The 17607-nt window shown below is 42.9% G+C and overlaps 1 protein-coding gene across 7 annotated transcripts in view; it reads right to left on the bottom strand.

The window, feature by feature from the left end:
- Positions 1-2368: 2368 nt before the first annotated feature.
- TUNAR (TCL1 upstream neural differentiation-associated RNA) overlaps positions 2369-17607 on the bottom strand; it is a 182058-nt gene continuing 166819 nt past the window's right edge. For all 7 annotated transcript variants that reach the window (XM_068148867.1, XM_068148860.1, XM_068148861.1 and 4 more), the window contains one exon: positions 2369-6535. In XM_068148867.1, the coding sequence (XP_068004968.1) occupies positions 6350-6496 (147 nt within the window). In that variant the 5' untranslated portion in view covers positions 6497-6535 and the 3' untranslated portion in view covers positions 2369-6349. The remainder of the gene's footprint in view (positions 6536-17607) is intronic.

Below are 17607 nucleotides of genomic sequence, written 5' to 3'. Positions count from 1 at the left end.
TAAGAAAATTAATAAAACATTGACAGTCATCTTCATTCTTATGCATCCAATACCAACATTTTTACATTAGGCATCATTATTACAGAAATAAGAGTAGTATCTGAAAAACAGAAATAAGAGTAATATCTGAAAAATTAAAATTGAATTGATTCTTAGAGGAAAAAAAAGCAGCACATTAAAATTTGAACACATCTGGTAAATTTTAATCCATATCTTAAACTGGCAAATCCAGAATTATTTATAAAGCCTTTCCCATTAAGTTGTAGTAACTAAAGGTGAGAAATCATTCCACTGCTACACAAACATTTTGTTACATTTACCCACCATCAATACCAATGCACCGTAATACCACTGCTCCTCGAGAAGCTAAGTGCATACTGTGGAAAGCAGTTAGCCTCCTCTGCACCAACTCTGACTCACCATGGCTCACAGCTGGTGTCATTTACGAATGCTAGTCTGTTAAGTCCTTGCTGCCAAAGACTGACGATGTCTGAGACTTGTTATGGTGAGATCCTATTCCTGAGACCTGGTTCCAGGAGGCATTTGAGTATAACAAAGTCTGAGCATCAGAGAACAAGTCTACCTGAGTCTAACTGGTGACAGCCTGTGAAGAACACAGAGACCAGATAGTATACTTGCATTTCCTAATGTGAAAAGTGAAGGAAGGGTCACTATCAGCATTCCAGGCAAGTGACTTTGTTGTCAAGAAATGGATGCTTCTGCTGCTATGTCTGTTTTGCAGAAGGGACTTTCCTCCCTATTCTAGAAGATTAGGGAAGCCCAAAGCTGTTTTATTCACCCAAGGGGAAGGAAACTCTGCAGCTGTCAAGAAGAGAGTAAGAGAGTTGGGATTGGTACATAGATCATCCTCTGCTGAATTTGTGCTGGTTGCAGAAGAAGGGATCACAGTGTTGTGAATGCAGCTGAGTACCTTCCATGAACAAGGTAGCATATCCTTTCAGTTTACATAGCTTGTCTTGGGATCCAAGCTTTGGCACAAAACCCTGCCGTGGCAGCCAGTTACAGCCCAGACCCACTCCCTCTGCAGTCATGGATTCTCTTTCAGTGAGAGACTAGACATGGAGGACTGCACATGGCACAGCACAGGCATATTTCAGGATGAACTGACACCTTCCTACCTAACAGCTACGTTATGTAAACTTGTATTGTTGGAAGCAGTTGGGTGCTTTCAACCCTACAAATTGCCTTTCACCATCTGAGTTCTCAGGTGAAGTGCAAACAAGCAAATCTAATGCTTAAGACAAAGAGAGTCTTACTGGATACCAGATGGTTCATATGTAGACAAATGCATAAGGATTGATGTGAGATATCAGCCTGGTGTGGAAGTTTCCATGCTGAACAGGTTTTGTTTCCCTTGGATCAGTAGCGAGGAAAATGAGATGCAAGGCTCTTCAGGAAGAGCCTCCAAAATGTACAGCCAGTCATGGAAGCAGTGCAGGTTCTGAAGGGTCCCTGCAGGTTATCTGCTGGAAATAAAGATGAACAGGGCTTTTTTTTATGTTTGGTTGTTTGGGGGTTTTTTTGGTCACATTCTGCATAATGTACTATTTGTTAGTTTTGTACATTTGTGCATTCTGGTCTAATGAAGACAAAGCCTCTCAGTAAACATAGATGTGCAGTCTGTTTGTGGGCTGGAAAAAGTACTCTTGGGAAGCAAACCAAAGTCTCTCAGAGGCCTGGTCAGTGCTTTCTTTGGAAGGCTGCTGCTGGAAATAGCTGCTGAAACATTTTCAGTGTGGTTCTTTCTTTCAATTAGACATATTTCTCCCAGCAGCTTTCCAAGGAACAGTATTTTTTGTTCTGCAAAATACTGGCTAGCCAGAAACAAAGTATTCCAGCTAAACCTTGAACTATGTAATTAGTAGGTTCTGCAGTGCTGCCTTCTTGGAATTTTAATTTGGTTAATTTTTATCCCTGTTTCCCTCACTGGGCCAAGTTCCCAACTTATGACACAATGCATTCTGAAATATCAGTTCCCACTTGGAAATGATGAGACCTCCTGACATGGATGAGGACTTGGTGTATTTAATGTGAACTCCAAGGTAGAGATTAGACGGAAATATAAGACACTTGGACTTAAGCAATGCTTCATACTTAAGTTTTATCATAATGTAACTGAAGCTTTTATTTGTATTTCACTGTCTACCGAATCCAAATTTTACCTGTGGTCCAGGGGAGGGAAAAGTCTGGGAATTCAACCAGCAAAGTATCTCCTGGATTATCAGACAATAACATGAAGATGATTACTGACTTTCCTTAAAATAATAAAACTGTGCTCCATAATAGAACTTTACACTGCAATAAACCAAAACAGCAGATCCCAGAGGCTCCCAGGCTGGATGCTTCTGAAAACTGTGCTCAGGTGCAATGAGCTGAACGCTGCTGCAGAGATGAAAGCAGAAGGAGCAAAAAGTAGATGACTGAAAAAAAAGCTGCCCTGTCATCCAGCACACAAGAAGATGTATTCCTGTGTGAGGACATGGTTTCTGAGAGGATGATTTTTCATTGGCACTTATGGGAACCAGCAATGAGAATGATAGCCTATCTTTCTTCTTTCTCCTCGCTTCTTTGTGTGCACAATGTGATTTAAATAGTTTTATCTTCTTTCTTGAAAGTCTTCTTTACCCATCAGACAACACACCAGACACTAACAGGGAGAATGTCACCTTTCTGTCACCTCAGGAAAGTATTTTTTGTTCCTATAACAAACCATCAGTCTACATAGACTAGTTCTTAGCTGACAGAAACAGGAGGTGATATTTTCATATCTTAAGATATTGGATATTAATTTTCTTCTACTCAAATGCAAACATGAAAGTTTCTGTCACTAATGGAATACTTATTTTTTAAAAGTTTACTTTGGAAACTATTTGCATTACATACGAGTCAAAGCAAAAATGAAACTATCAAAGTTTGCCTTGCCAAAGCAGACTTACCATTCAGCACCTGTAATGAGATGTTTTATTCAAGTGTTTATACTGCTGTTACAGACTCTAAGGTATCCATGATATATATGCTACCAAGCTGAATATTTCTAATAGCTGCATGCTGAAAACTGCTCACATAAAAAAGCCTGGAGGTAATTTGGCTTCAGCTGGCATTCAGCTGAAAGCAGGCCTGTGTGTGGCTGTCTGGGTAGGCATACCTTCAGATCTTTGTATAAACCATTTCCCTTCCACAGTCATTCTTGAAAACATACTTTTCTTATATCAGTCTTCACAAATACTGAGTAAAAGGTAAAGAAATTGCTCTCCAAAGAAATGCTTCACTTTTGTTTAAATGAATGCTTAATGAATCTACTTAAGAAGTACTTTCCTGGGGATATTTCTAGAACTATCTGTGAAAAAGAAACCTGTAAAACTAAAGTATTAAGTATTAAACGTTTTATGGAATGAGATAAACCTTTCTTCATACTTCAGACTGCAATAAAAACCCTGTGGCAAAGCACACAGCACATGGCTGCTGACAGCGCAGGGCTGTGGGCACCTGGGCACACTGCCTACACTAAGACCATCAGGCAAAGTACAGCACACCCACAGCTGGAAACTCTTCCCCTAATGGGTTTTCTGCTTAGAAAGGCAGAGTAAACACAGAGTCCTTAGACTTTTTGATCTACACTTGAGTTTGGACTATTTGCAGTGTGAAGATACTGGCCCATGTCTAAAGGACTGCAAGTGTGATGAGCAGCAAAAGTTGCTGCTTAATTTTAGGGGATGGGAGCAGTATGTATTGTTTTACAATGCAGAGCTTCAAGTTGTAATATCAATAGAAGTACTTAATGAGTTTTCATTCATTAAACATCTTCACACCTACAAGAAGATGACAAATATTATCATTTGATACGGAGAGAGGCAAAGAAATGTGGGGCATCAGAGCTCATCTCTTAACTCAGACACTGCCTTTTCCTAGGCTTCCCCTCTAGAAGGTGACTATGAGCCTTGGGCTCATCGTTTCTGTATTTGCTGGAGAAGGAAGAGAGGTTCAAGAGAAGTATCTGCAGAGAAGATCCTGCGACTGCAAGAGGCAGGCTGAAGTTACCCAGGTGCCTGGAGTATAGGCAGGTGCTCTCTGGGACATGAATGCCGATGATGTTTCCACATGCAGCCACCAGCAGGATTTTAACCAGGGGAGAAAAAAGGGAGAGAAAAAAAAAAGGAAAAAGAAAGAAAAAGGCAGAGTGAAGTCAAATATATCTGAGCCATTTTTCTTTTCCATTCAGAATAAAAATAAAACAAAACTGAATTGTTAATTCTAAGGAATGAAGAGACAACTAACTATAAATTCAGAATCATTACCAGCCTTGCTCAGCTCCACTCAACTGTGCCATTAATCTTTTACATCCTCTCCAAAACCTATAGCTCTACCAGCACCATCCAAACACAAATGTTTCCTCCACCATGCTGGTGTGTTGGGCACCTTCTATCTGCGCCATTCTCTGTTTGTTCAAATCTCTGCTCATTTTCTCCCTTTGCTCACCCTGTCATGTTTTCATTAAAATGAGATTTATTTTTCTTCCCTTCAATCCTTCTAGTGGATTTAATTTTAATTTATTTACTGACCTTTTCTTTTCTCCTAATGGCTTTGTTATTGAATACGTGATACCACAAGAGACTAAACGCTTCTATTTAAGAGAGGTGTCCCTCAAGGTTTTCCAGGCTTGCTTTAATACAATGCAATGAAATTCTGGTATTTTTGAGACCAGACCTAGCCTCTGGAAAATGGTGGGAAGCTCATTACTGAGTCCAGAGAGACAGAACTGATTACAAAAATCAATGAGACTGTAGGATGAAATTTTTACATCTCCAGCTCACTTCAACAGCAATCCTTCTTGTGCATCTGAGGATGCAATCCAAACCACAAGTCAGTAAACAATTAATTGACCTATTTTTAAAGAGGATATGTCAGAGTTAATGGGCAATGTACTTAGGCAGCTTGAGGCAGAATTGAGGTCTCATATTTTTAATGCTTCATATATTTATAGGTACTGAATTCCGAAGAAAAATGGTGATCACCATCATTGTACATTCCTGTCAAAAACACAAGTCAGAGAATTTCATTACACCAACCTCAGTTAAAGCACATCAGAGAAGCTTAAAGGGTTAATGATCCTCACATTTAAAATATAGTCCATATTTACAGTCTGTATTTCACTTACACCCCTCACTACTCACTCTACATTTCTCTCTTCAGCTGCATAAACCACTACTCGCTTCTCTAAATATAGGTACTCAGAGTGTAGTATTTTGTGAGATGCCTCAGTATTCCTTTCATTTGCCTTTTTTTTTGAGAAACAAAACACAACACAACCCACCAACTATAAATAGAGCCTTCTTTCTGCAACCAGTCTCCAAAGGTCACCTTACAATCTTTCGCTATTTCCCATATTAAGCAGCAATGCTTTTCAGCTGACATTCCAACTTCAAGTCATGCATATGAGCATGATGTAAGCTTGCTTCAGACCACAGTGAGAGGGCTGCAGACAAGACTGCTGTATAATTGCTGAGAAAAATAACATCCATTGTCAAAAAGGGCACTTCATCAAACAAAATTTAGCTGCATGAATACAAGTGTCTCCAAATATTTGGTTCATGCTAAAAATATAGCACATTTATTAAAAATATATATTTATAAACATTGGTATGAACAGACACAGATGTTAAGCAAATGAGAAAGGAAGAATAACCATGTAACGTATTTCTCCCAACATTTTATCAGGTTTGGGCGGACCTTGTTCAATGGAATAATTTTTTTCAAGATTGCACCATATGTTCATTCTAAATAAAAGGCTTGTCACATTCAATGTAAGTAAAAGCAAAAACCAAGAGGAAAAAAAAAAATTCATTTGACCTAACAGACATGTGATCTGTGCTATGAAGCTATCTTTGAGTTCAGTCTTTGCGAGTATACAGTATACATTTTTAATTCTATATAGTGTACAGTTTCTTTCTTAGTTTGCTTTTCTCTTTCTCTTCCCCTCCCCCCACTTTTTTTTCCCCCTTTTTTGTTTTCCCTTCTGGTTTTTTTTTTCTTTTTGTATGTGTTAAAACAACGTGTCCCTGGTGGATTTCTTCAAAGTTACAGCTTACATAACTGCAGTCATTTTCCCCCAAACTGAAAGGAAGAGGGCAGGACAGAAGAGTTAAGCTTGTTACTGTGTGAAAAAGTCTTGTTCAATTAATTGTGCTTCAGCCTTCGCTGCCTGCAGGCAGTGCTTTTATGATGTGTTAATATAATACAGAGTCAATTCTGATTAAACAACTTGTCAATAGTCAGCAATGTTTGTCATCACTCTTAATGGCCATTTTATCTGGTCTATTTGCCTTCTAGTTTACAGCGTTGTGTAAATATACACAAAAATGATCACAATGAGGTTCAGAATTGTCCCAATAATTCCAAGCATTGCCAAGATGGTTTCTTCTTTACTTTCCTTTTCTTGATTGCCTTTATCTTCTTCATTTCCACTAGTGATTACCATCTTGCTGGCCAGTTTCTTTATCCTCCCCTTCAGGATAACCTATAATTTCAAAAGAAAAACATCACAATGATTGTTAGTTTGAGTTTCCAAACTCATACAAATAGTGAAGCTAATTACAGAATCTCCATTTCACAAGATTAGCATTTTTACTATTTAGTAAATGCTTAATTTAAATGATAGCTCATCTAGCCTTTAGACTACTCGCAACCCTCCTTAACACTCTCTTATGTGCCAGTGATCAATCATAACACATAACTCATCTGAAATGTTGTTACAAAACTGCTTAGAAATGTATCAACAAAGTGGGACTCCACCAGTGTCAGGGGGAACATTAGGACTGCAGGAGACCATCTCATCTCTTTGCAAAGGCCCTAGATTTACACTTCAGTACCAAGAAGCAAGTAAGTGAGGGAAATTAAGTAGGGAAAAACCTAATTTCTTTCTAATAGGAAAAAATCACCAAAGACAAAGGCACTTTGTCTCCTGACAAGAAGACAGACAGCAGCGACTTCCTAATAAATAATTCAGAATAAAAGCAAGACCAAAATAACATCCATCTTAGCTTTTATTTTCCTCATTCTTAGTGTATGATGAAAAGTTACTTGCAGTGCAGTGAGCTGAAATGTATCGATCTGCCTGCAGGGAGAACACAGCCATCTCCCAAGCAGCAGCCCTAGCCTTGGAACTGCTCAAAAAAGGAAGATTCTTCTTTCAGAAGAATCTTTTAAGTTAGGACTAGCCCTAACTCCCAGCACTGCTGGAGCCACAAAGAAGCTCCCCTGGTCCTCCAGATGGGGACAGAGACCTGGGTAAGCATTTGATTGTTCAATTAGAAATGAATAAATTATATTTATTTGTGTTATCTAATCTCCCATGTAAACCAGAGTTCCCCACAAAACTGGAAAAGGTTGGCTGGTTTCCCAAAGGAAACTGATCTCCTAACAGCTGGGTTCAGGAAATGCTCTGCTGTTGTCTCCCAAGCTGCAAACCAAATACCATGATGTTTCTGCTGCAGGAACAAGAACCTCAACAACTCTTGCCTATAGGAGAGATTTGGTTGGAGGAGAAAGAGGGCAGAGGCACTTCCTTCATTCCTTCCTCTGCCAAATCAAGGAGCAAACCCACTAGATCTCATTCAGTGTGGATGTTCAGGGTGACGAGGGGTCCCAGAGAACAAGCTACCACCTGCACAGGTATTACCAGAGAGGAGCCCTGAGCACACTACTGAAAGGATGGACAGGAGTGGGAGGGGTGAGGAAATTCTGCAATGGATAGACTGAAAGAACAAACAGAGAATTCAGACAAAACAACCCACATTTTGTCACATCTCTAAACTGTTCTTATTTAACAGTGAATAACTTCCAGCAACTTCCTAGAACAGGTGTTGTGGTTGAATTCCAGCAGGTACAAGTGATTTACAGTGAGGCAGAAGCACAGGACTGCAGAAGTGCCACTAGACTTTATACTTAGTTTCATTAGCATTTTTGTTCTTCACCTTAGCGTCACCAAGTGATTCAGAGGAAAAAATGTGCGAGTGAGTCAGTAACCTGAAGGTATTCGTGGCAGATGGAAGTTAGCAGGAGCAGGGTACACCAGCAGCCCTCTGGGAATACTGCTTCAGACATCACAGCATGTTCATCCAGCAGGTCGTTGAGTAACCTGCCCCAAGAGAGCTAAGCTTCAGAGGCACCAGGTACCTTCCAGAGGTGTTGGCTCCTGCTGCCCCTCTCCAGGTTCCCTTCCAACCCTCAGAAATGCCATGATCCTCACAATTCCTCCAGCCACATCCACTCCTAAGTCCTGCAGGACCTACCTCTTTTAACAGCAGAAGGGCTTTGTCATATTTCCCTCCAGCTGCTGTCCAGAGGAGACCCTGATTACACCTGACAGGTGCCTTCCCTATCTTACCCATTGCCACCATGCAATCAGTTGTATCTTAACAAGCAAATTTGCTCTAGGAAGTCACAAGGGAACTCTTCTCAGAAGCAGTTGTGGTTAAACTCACAGCACAAGCACATCCATTCTGTGTGGCATCAGACCACAAAGCCACATCCCAAGCCATGGCACATAGCCATTACTTCAACCACAAAGCCGTGAGTCATTTGGATATCATGTTCTTTTCCCCTTCAGTGACTGGAAGGCTTTCCCTCTGGCCAAAAGTTTGCATTTCACCGTTTGTTTGAAAAATCAAGTGGAATTGCAAATAGAATCCCAGTCCTATAACACAAGGATTTGAGGGGAGTGTGAAGTCCTTTCTGTCTGGCTCCCATAAGGGGCTCTTGGTTCAGCACTGTGGCTCCCACAGAACTATGGTCATACCCAACTATCTCATGGGTCAAGTCCTTCTGGTGCTGAAAAAGCTAGAGATGGTACCACAGATATCTCTTTATCCCATGCACAGAGCAATTCGGAATCCTAGCTGGGAGACTTTGTACAGGCACTGCATCCATTGACACTCTTAACTTTGGCATGGTGTCTCTGCACTACATGCATTAGACAATCTGCTTTCCAGAATTAATGTGAGCAGAGAAAGCTTGGGGGCATTTGAACACCTCTTATTATATCCCCAGTCTTAGTACATCCAAACTGTGCAGCATAAAGGTTGAATGCTTTCCTTCAGGATGCTAGATACCAAAATTAACATAAATCTAAAAAATAGCTAAGTGATTCATAAAAGAAAAGCATTTAAATGGCTGTTAGATATAAAGACAAAGTGTCTGTCTTAGGAAATCCTTGAGCTGTGAATTTTCTGGAAACTAAGAAAGTATTCTGGGCAAGTGCCACAACATCCTCTTTAACATCTTTATTGATATCTGGATGAGGGCATTGAGTCCATCATCAGTAAATTTGCTGATGACACCAAGCTGGGGACAGGAGTTGATCTGCTAGAGGGTAGAGAGGCTTTGCAGAGAGACCTCGACAGGCTGGACAGATGGGCAGAGTCCAACGGCATGAGATTTAACACATCCAAGTGCCGGGTTCTGCACATTGGCCACAACAACCCCATGCAGTGCTGCAGGCTGGGGTCAGAGTGGCTGGAGAGCAGCCAGGCAGAGAGGGACCTGGGGGTGCTGGTTGATGGTAGGATGAACATGAGCCTGCAGTGTGCCCAGGCAGCCAAGAGGGCCAATGGCATCCTGGCCTGCATTAAGAACAGTGTGGCCAGCAGGAGCAGGGAGGTCATTCTGCCCCTGTACACTGCACTGGTTAGGCCACACCTCGAGTACTGTGTCCAGTTCTGGGCCCCTCAGTTTAGGAAGGATGTTGACTTGCTGGAACGAGTCCAGAGAAGGGCAACGAAGTTAGTGAGGGGCTTGGAACACAAACCCTATGAGGAGAGACTGAGGGAGCTGGGGCTGCTTAGCCTGGAGAGGAGGAGACTCAGGGGTGACCTTATTGCTCTCTACAACTACCTGAATGGGGGTTGTAAACAGGCAGAGGTTGGTCTCTTCTCCCAGGCAGCCAGCACCAGAACAAGAGGACACAGTCTCAGGCTGCGCCAGGGGAAGTTCAGGCTGGAGGTCAGGAGGAAGTTTTACACGGAGAGAGTGATTGCCCATTGGAATGGGCTGCCCAGGGAGGTGGTGGAGTCGCTGTCACTGGAGGTGTTCAGGAGGAGACTTGACAGGGTGCTTGGTTACATGGGTTAGTTGATTGGGTGGTTACATGGGTTAGTTGATTGGGTGGTTACATGGGTGATAGGTTGGACGTGATGATCTTGAAGGTCTCTTCCAACCTGGTTTATTCTATTCTATTCTATTCTATCCTTGCCTTGTTATTAAGGCCTTTCCAGGCATCCTTTACTAGTTACTGAGAGAGAGGAGGTCCCTGGGCAACACAATCTCTGCTCTGAGGTTGTGCAATCATTCTTCTCCTCTTTGCAAGGTTTAATTATTTGCAAGGAGATACTGAGTGTTTTCAATTCCAAACACTATCATTGTGACTCAGACTGACAGATTATTTCTGTCCCACTAAAGAGCCTTAACTGAGGGAGGAGGTCCTCAGTATGATGCATTGAAATATACATAGATAAGCTAGTGACCAGGACATGATGAACATGAAGGAACAACAAGGAGGCAACAGCAGTCAATACTTTATACATGGGCTGATGTACAGTGTGATTTGTTGAAGATCATCTCTCTTGCTTCAGTCATGCCTATGTGCTATATTTGGCTAATGCTATGATCTGGCCTAGGACTGCACAAACTGCATCCTTTTGGGATGAAATTACACCCAAAGGTGGACTGCAGGAGTTTCTTCTATGTGCTATAAGAAACACTGACAGAAATCTCAGTAGGATTCCAGAAAAAAGCTGGTCTGAAGTAAAAGTCCAAAAACACGTGCAGAGAGGACACCGGCACCATTAGTTTCCTTGGAGAGGATGATCCAGTGGGTCTTCATTGCTCGTTATTTCGTTGATCACCTAAACTGTGAGAAAGTGTGCACAATGGTCTTTGTATTAAGAGGCATTTAACATTCAAACAGGACAAGACTAGGACCAAACACAATTATATTAGGACTTTGCCAAATATAGCACTGTTGAAATCAAGGTGAGCATTGACTTTGAACTGTGAGGAGACCGGATCAAAATTACTTCTCCATATTTAAGAATTGACCTTGGGAGTAGAGGAGCATTCTCCTAAAGTTAGACTCAAGCCTTTAACCTTCACAGATCTCATGCTCAGAGCAGCATTTGGGCTGTCTGGGGTTTTTGTTGTTTTGTTGGGTTTGTTTGTTTAGTTTTTTTGTTTTGCTACTGGGAAAATATTTGCTGTCAGTTTTGGTACAATTGCCCCAATTAAGAGAATAGAAAAGTCTTCTGGCTTTCTGGGTACCTTTTTTCAGCCTTTATTATCCTCTTCTGGAAGCTGACCTCATTTATTTGACATTATTTCATATTTTTAAGATTCTTAAGACACATTGTTCCTTTTATAATTTTTTGGTGGGACTTAATGCTTGTCAGAAGCTCTTCTTTTCCTTACCCAGAACTGCTGAGATAAGATGGACAGAGAGCACTAGATTTACCACTTCCTTAATAACCATCCTTCTTACTTAATGACTATTTCACTAGGAAAGCAGTTTTCTGCCACATCAAAAGTAATGCTTCTTACTGCATTTTGTAAGATTCATCATTAACCTAACATCAGCCTTATGAAAATACATGCATTTGAATAAGCTATTCATGTATTCCACATTTTACAGGGGAGAAGGTCAGTTCAGTGGTTAGGACACTCCTTGCACTACTGCTGATTTCTTATGTATCTATAGGAGGTCCACTTAGTCTCTCTTTGCCTCAGTTTCTCCTCTGTAGGATTCTTTGAAGAACTGCCTAGCCAACATCAGTAAAATACATAACAAAATTGAGGCCCCACAAGTAATTCCAAAAGACAGAAAGGCTAACATCAACAATTTCAAATCCAATAGTGCTAGAAAACACTCCCACCTCCATCTCCCCAAATCTGTGGGATGTGTTGCACATCACTGTCATTGCAGACAGTCTGGTGAACCAGGTAGAGCATTTCTAGCACAAGGAGATAATCCTTACTTGTCTCGTTGCTCTCAATGTGAGCAGAAGCTGAGCTAAAGGTGATCACTCAGTGGCAGAACTTTGGAAGAGGCAGCAAAAAGTACACATTTGTGAATCTACTGCAGTATGAATGTCACATAAAAGATATGAAGCACATCCCTCATGAGGTACCTGCCCTGACATCTGCCAGCTCGTGGATATGCTGGCCCCTTGAGTTGCTCTTGAAGAAGTTTTTTAATATTAAATCACTTCTCTTCCAAGTCATTATTGATGATCTCCCAAAAGGGGCTGCTAGTGGAGGGGGTAGCCAGGAGAAGCAATGCTCCTGGGAAGTCAGAGGGGGGAAGGACAGTTCAGGTTCTGCCTGGGCCCTCATCACCTCTCCTGATCAACCCCATGCTGTCATGTGTTACCTGACACTTAATGAAAACTTCTGTAAAGCTTCCAGTGTCACATAACTCCTGTGGTACAAAACAGTCTCCCTCCCCTGAGTCCAGCTGAACCACTTCTGTTTACACCAGCTTAGGATATGATTCCTTGTAGTCAACCCAATTTGAATATCAACAAGCACAAATTTTGTATTCTTAATCCATAATCACAATCACCAGCCAAACTGTTTTGATATTTAAACTTGTTTACAGACCCCAGGCTATTAGTTGTGATGACACATTAAGAGATAAGAAAGCTTTAATTTTCTGAGGATAGTTCCACCCTCTGGGGATAAGAAACAGTGAAAACTTATTTTGATTAACAAGCTGAGGAGGGCACAGAAATCACACAAAGCAGAGTGAGCTCAGGTGCTGCTGGAGCTGACATCTTCCCTTATCTCACAAAGTGCTTGGATTACTAGGAAGGGAGAAAAAGCTCCTCGAGGACTTAACCTCACTCAATTATCAGTCACATGGAGTTTTGTTCCTTTCCTCCTAACAAGATCTTTTGACCTCATTTTCCTCCAAGGGCAGACGGGAAACTTGGGTGTGCAGCCCAAGTCTCAGACAGCTCCCAAGCAAGGTGCTGAGCAGGGCTGTAAAGTGGGCACTGCAGTGCTGCTAGTGATCCCTGGGAGAAAGGCAAATTTAGCACACTCTTGGGGTCTTCAGCAGCCCTATTCCTAAGTATTGTATTATCATATTGGCACTTCCATGATGACTTAGTATCAACTTCTGACTCTAGTACTGTTTGGACAGGGAAGTCCTCTCAAACTCTACTAACAAAATACATTATCAGTCAAGATCCTGCTCAGAGAAGCACTGATAGGCATAGGGACACACATTTGCATTTATTTTGAGATCTGGATTTCAGGGAAGTGAAAGGTACCAGGTAAATGCAAGATAAGGCCAGGAGTAGCTCTGGGTTCATGTGCTTCACTAAAAGTTCATTCAGACACAGCAGCTTGCACAAGCTATGTATAACATATATGAACAGTAGATGAATTGAAATGGAATGAGTGCAAATTAATCCATAGTAGAAATCAGAACACCTGAGAAAAGTAAAGACCTGCCAGAAAACAGAACAAAGGGGTCCAGGGCGGTTGGACCTACTTCAAACAGGAACCCTTGAAGGCACAGGAACAGGGTATCCCAATGTGCCGAAAGGTGAGCCAACAGGGAAGGCAACCAGCCTGAAGGGGCAAACATCTTTTGAAGGAATTAAGGGAAAAAAAGAGGGTATATCACCTTTGGAAAGCAGGGGAAGCAACTGTAGATATGTTTAAGAATGCTGCTAGATCATGTAGGAGAAAAATTAGAGAGACAAGCCCAAGCTGCTCTCCATCATTTACCACCAGTCCTGGCTCACCAGAGAGGTTCCAGATGACTGGAAACTGGCCAATATGATGCCCATCCATAAGAAGGGGCAGATGGAGGAACCTGAAAACTCCAGTTCTGTCAGCCTGACCTCAGTTCAGGGAAGGCTGTGGATGTACTCTACCTGGACTTCAGCCAGGCCTTTGAAACCGTCCCCCACAGCAAACTCCTGGCCAAGATGTCAGCCCATGGCTTGGACAGGAGCATTCTGCACTGGGTTAGGACCTGGCTGGAGGGCTGACCCCAGAGAGTGGTGATGAATGGTGCCAGCTGGCAGCCAGTCACTAGTGGTGCCCCCCAGGGATCAGTGCTGGGCCCCATCCTACTCAGTATCTTTATTGATGATCTGGGTAAGGAGATAGAGTAAGTTTGCAGATGACATCAAGTTAGTGGTAGGTGTTGATCTGTTAAAGGTTAGGAGGGCTCTGCAGAGGGACCTTAACAGGCTGGGCAGATGGGCAGAGTCCAACAGGATGGCATTTAACAAGTCCAAGTGCCAGGTGCTGCACTTTGGTCACAACAACCCCATGCACTGCTACAGTCTGGGGGCAGAGTGGCTGGAGAGCAGCCAAGCAGAACAGGATCTGGGGGTACTAGTTGACAGCTGGCTGAACATGAGCCAGCAGTGTGCCCAGGCAGCCAAGAAGGCCAATAGCATCCTGGCCTGCATCAGAAATAGTGTGGCCAGCAGGAGCAGGGAAGTCCTTCTGCTCCTCTACTCAGCACTGGTTCGGCCACACCTTGAGTCCTGTATCCACTTGTGGGCCCTGCAGTTTCACAATGGCATTGAGATACTTGAATGTGCCCAGAGAAGGGCAACAAGGCTGGTGAGAGGTCTCAAGCACAAGCCCTGTGAGGAGATGCTGAGGGAGATAGGGTTGCTTAACCTGGAGAAGAGGAGGCTCAGGGGAGACCTCATTGCTGTCTACAGCTTTCTGAAAGGAGGTTGTAGCCAGGTGGGGGCTGGTCTCTTCTCCCAGGGGGCCAGCACCAGAACAAGAGGACAGTCTCAAGCTGCACCAGGGGAGGTTTAGGCTCGAGGTGAGGAGAAAGTTCTTCACAGAGTGATTTGCCATTGGAATGGGCTGCCCAGGGGTGTGGTGGAGTTGCCATCCCTGGAGGTGTTCAAAAAATAATTAGACATGGCCCTTGAAGCCAGGGTTTAGTTGCCATGAGGTGTTAGGTATCAGGCAATAAGTTGGACTTGATGATCTTTTCCAGGTCTTTTCCAGCCTGGTTGATTCTGTGGCTCTACCAAGTGAAGAGGAGGAGTGTGTGAGGAAGTGTGAGAGGAGAAAGACATAATGTAATAGATTGGTGAGACAACTTGTCTTTGAGTTATGAATTTACCTCAGTGTTTCTGCCTACACTTCAGACAAAGACTAACTTTTGCTGAGCAATAGTACTGAAATAACCAATCCCTTTCCCCAAATTTGGTGTGATTTTAAGTGGTTCTTATGGCAATAATTTTTATTCACTCTTTATGGGAGATGGTCTGTTCTCGAGCAGTTTTGAAGAGGCTATGTCCTGTCCTTGAGTTCAGAACGTACACCTTATCAGGAACTGAGAAAGACCAGACAGGATTTGGATGGACATGTTGAAAAGTGTTTGAATAGCTTGTTTGTTAGCATTAACCAAGTGTATGCCTTGCATGAGCACATGTTAGTAGAAAGGCAACCAGTTAGAGTGTGACAACACTGCATTAGGTTTGTAGAGAAACATATAAGTTAACTCTGTAGCACAACAAACATCTTCGCTTGGAACTGTATTGCTGAGTCTGTGTCACCACAACTCTTGAATTTCATGGAATCATTTAATTTCTCATGTCAACATACAGAAGACCTTATTTTCAAAATAAGGTAGCTTCAAATCCCAAATCCATCAGTTCATCATAGCTACTATATTATGTTTTGATTTCTATGTACAGTGTAAAAAAATACATATGCCCTTAAAGATGCTGACTTGATCTAGTGGAAAGTTTCCTTGAATGTGGCAAGGGGGTTGGAACTAGATTATAGAGTCATAGAATCACCAGAGTTGGAAATGCCCTCTAAAGGGCATCTAGCTTAATCCCCCTGCCTTCCCCACCACCACCCTTTATCTTCCCAAGGCAGTTCCTGCTCCTCCTCCTCCTCCTCTCCCCACCACTCTCCCTCATCTTCCCAAAGCAGCTCCTGCTCCCTCTAAAACCATCCTACGCCCTGCCTAAACAGATCCTGCTCCACCACCACCAGTTTTGCACTCATCCCAGAGCCAGAGGCAAGACCCTCAGCCAGCCAAGATACCACACAGAGGAGCTCAGCCCCACTCAGGAGGCCCAGCCAGCACCCATGGATGACATTGGAGTAGATATCAATACTCTTCCTACTTAACCGGGGGGCCACCAGGCCCCCCGGCCTTTGTTGTCACCACCACCATCACCCAGTGGGCACCATGGGCACTCACCAGTGATGAGAGGAGGATCCCTCAGCCCAGATGGGCTCAGCTTGGGGCTTCTGCCTTTCCTAGGGGGGATTAAGAAGGGGAGTGGGTGGGGAGGGTAAAGCGGCCACACCTGGTGTGGGAGGAGACTCCAACAGAGCCCAGGTGCTCTGAGATTTGATGGGAAAAAGGGGGAAAATGGGGTGGAAAAGGGGCAGACAGTGAAACCATTGCTGTTAAAAACGAATGGATCTTAAAATAATATTCAAATAGGAATTATTGGCTTTTAGTAATTGCTAGATGCTTAATATGGCTCCTTTCAGGATGTTCCACTACTCTTGGATATTAGATAATTTAGTGACAAACCCAAATGTGATTTTGATAGGCCGGTACTAAGGTCAATAATCAAAACCCCCACACACACCTTCTGCTAAGGTAATTGTACAGTGTTACCATCTCAGCAAACTTAATCTCAGCCCAGAGGGGATTTTTTGGGTTGTTTTCCCACCCATCTGTGTGTGTGGGAGGGGGCTTGCTTCTGAGAGCAGGCTGTGTGAAGCTGGGACACTGCTGGGCTGAAGAGGAGCCAATGGGTTTAGCTGGCAGAGTTGAACTCTCCTACAGCTAAACAGTAACAGTCCATGCCACAATGAACCCAGTGTGAGTATGGAGACAATATGAGTATGAGATGGAAACCCTTTGTTCTACAGGCACAAGTGCATGAGTTACAAAGAACAGTAAAGAGAAGAGAGAGTTCTTCCAGAAGGAGAGCTGCACTGGTCTACCATGAGCAGTTCTCTGGTCCTAGTACATGGGCAGCAGATCCAAATTTGAGTAGGGAAAGATCTGGACAATGCACTTACTCCCATGGTTTAGCTGATTAGATAGTGTTGGGTAATAGGTTGGGCTTGATGATCCCAAAGGTCTTTTCCAACCTTGATTCTGTAAAAGAAGGGACAGGGAAGACAAGGAAAGGTGTCCAAAGAGAAAGTGTTTCTTTACAGAAAAAAAAAAGATCAGAAAGAGCTGGAATGTGAGCCAGGTTCAATAACACTCCCCAGCAGTGAGCAAAGAGACCAGTGCCTAAAGCAAAGAGATGTCTCAGCGGAGAGAGGACACTAGCACTTATGTAGTCCTCAAGCAGGAATATAAACCCACGGCGGGCTGCTGCTATGCTGGCAGGTTTTAGTCAGTGGGAACTACATGCTATTTATAGCACCACAGTCAGGATATTTCCAAAGGTCTCAGCAATGTGAGACCTCCTCTAGAATAAAGGGAAGCACTCAGCAGCAAAGAAATTATTCTGAGACGGCAGAATTCATGCAATGCATTACAGAGCTCATCCTCCTCCTTGCCAT

This window comes from Melanerpes formicivorus, unplaced genomic scaffold (assembly GCF_026170545.1).
Source record: "Melanerpes formicivorus ecotype bairdi unplaced genomic scaffold, bMelFor1.0.p_v2 SCAF_17, whole genome shotgun sequence".
Taxonomy (NCBI): Eukaryota; Metazoa; Chordata; class Aves; order Piciformes; family Picidae; genus Melanerpes; species Melanerpes formicivorus.
The sequence above is the reverse complement of the archived record's forward strand: the minus strand, read 5'-3'. Positions and strand labels throughout refer to the sequence as shown.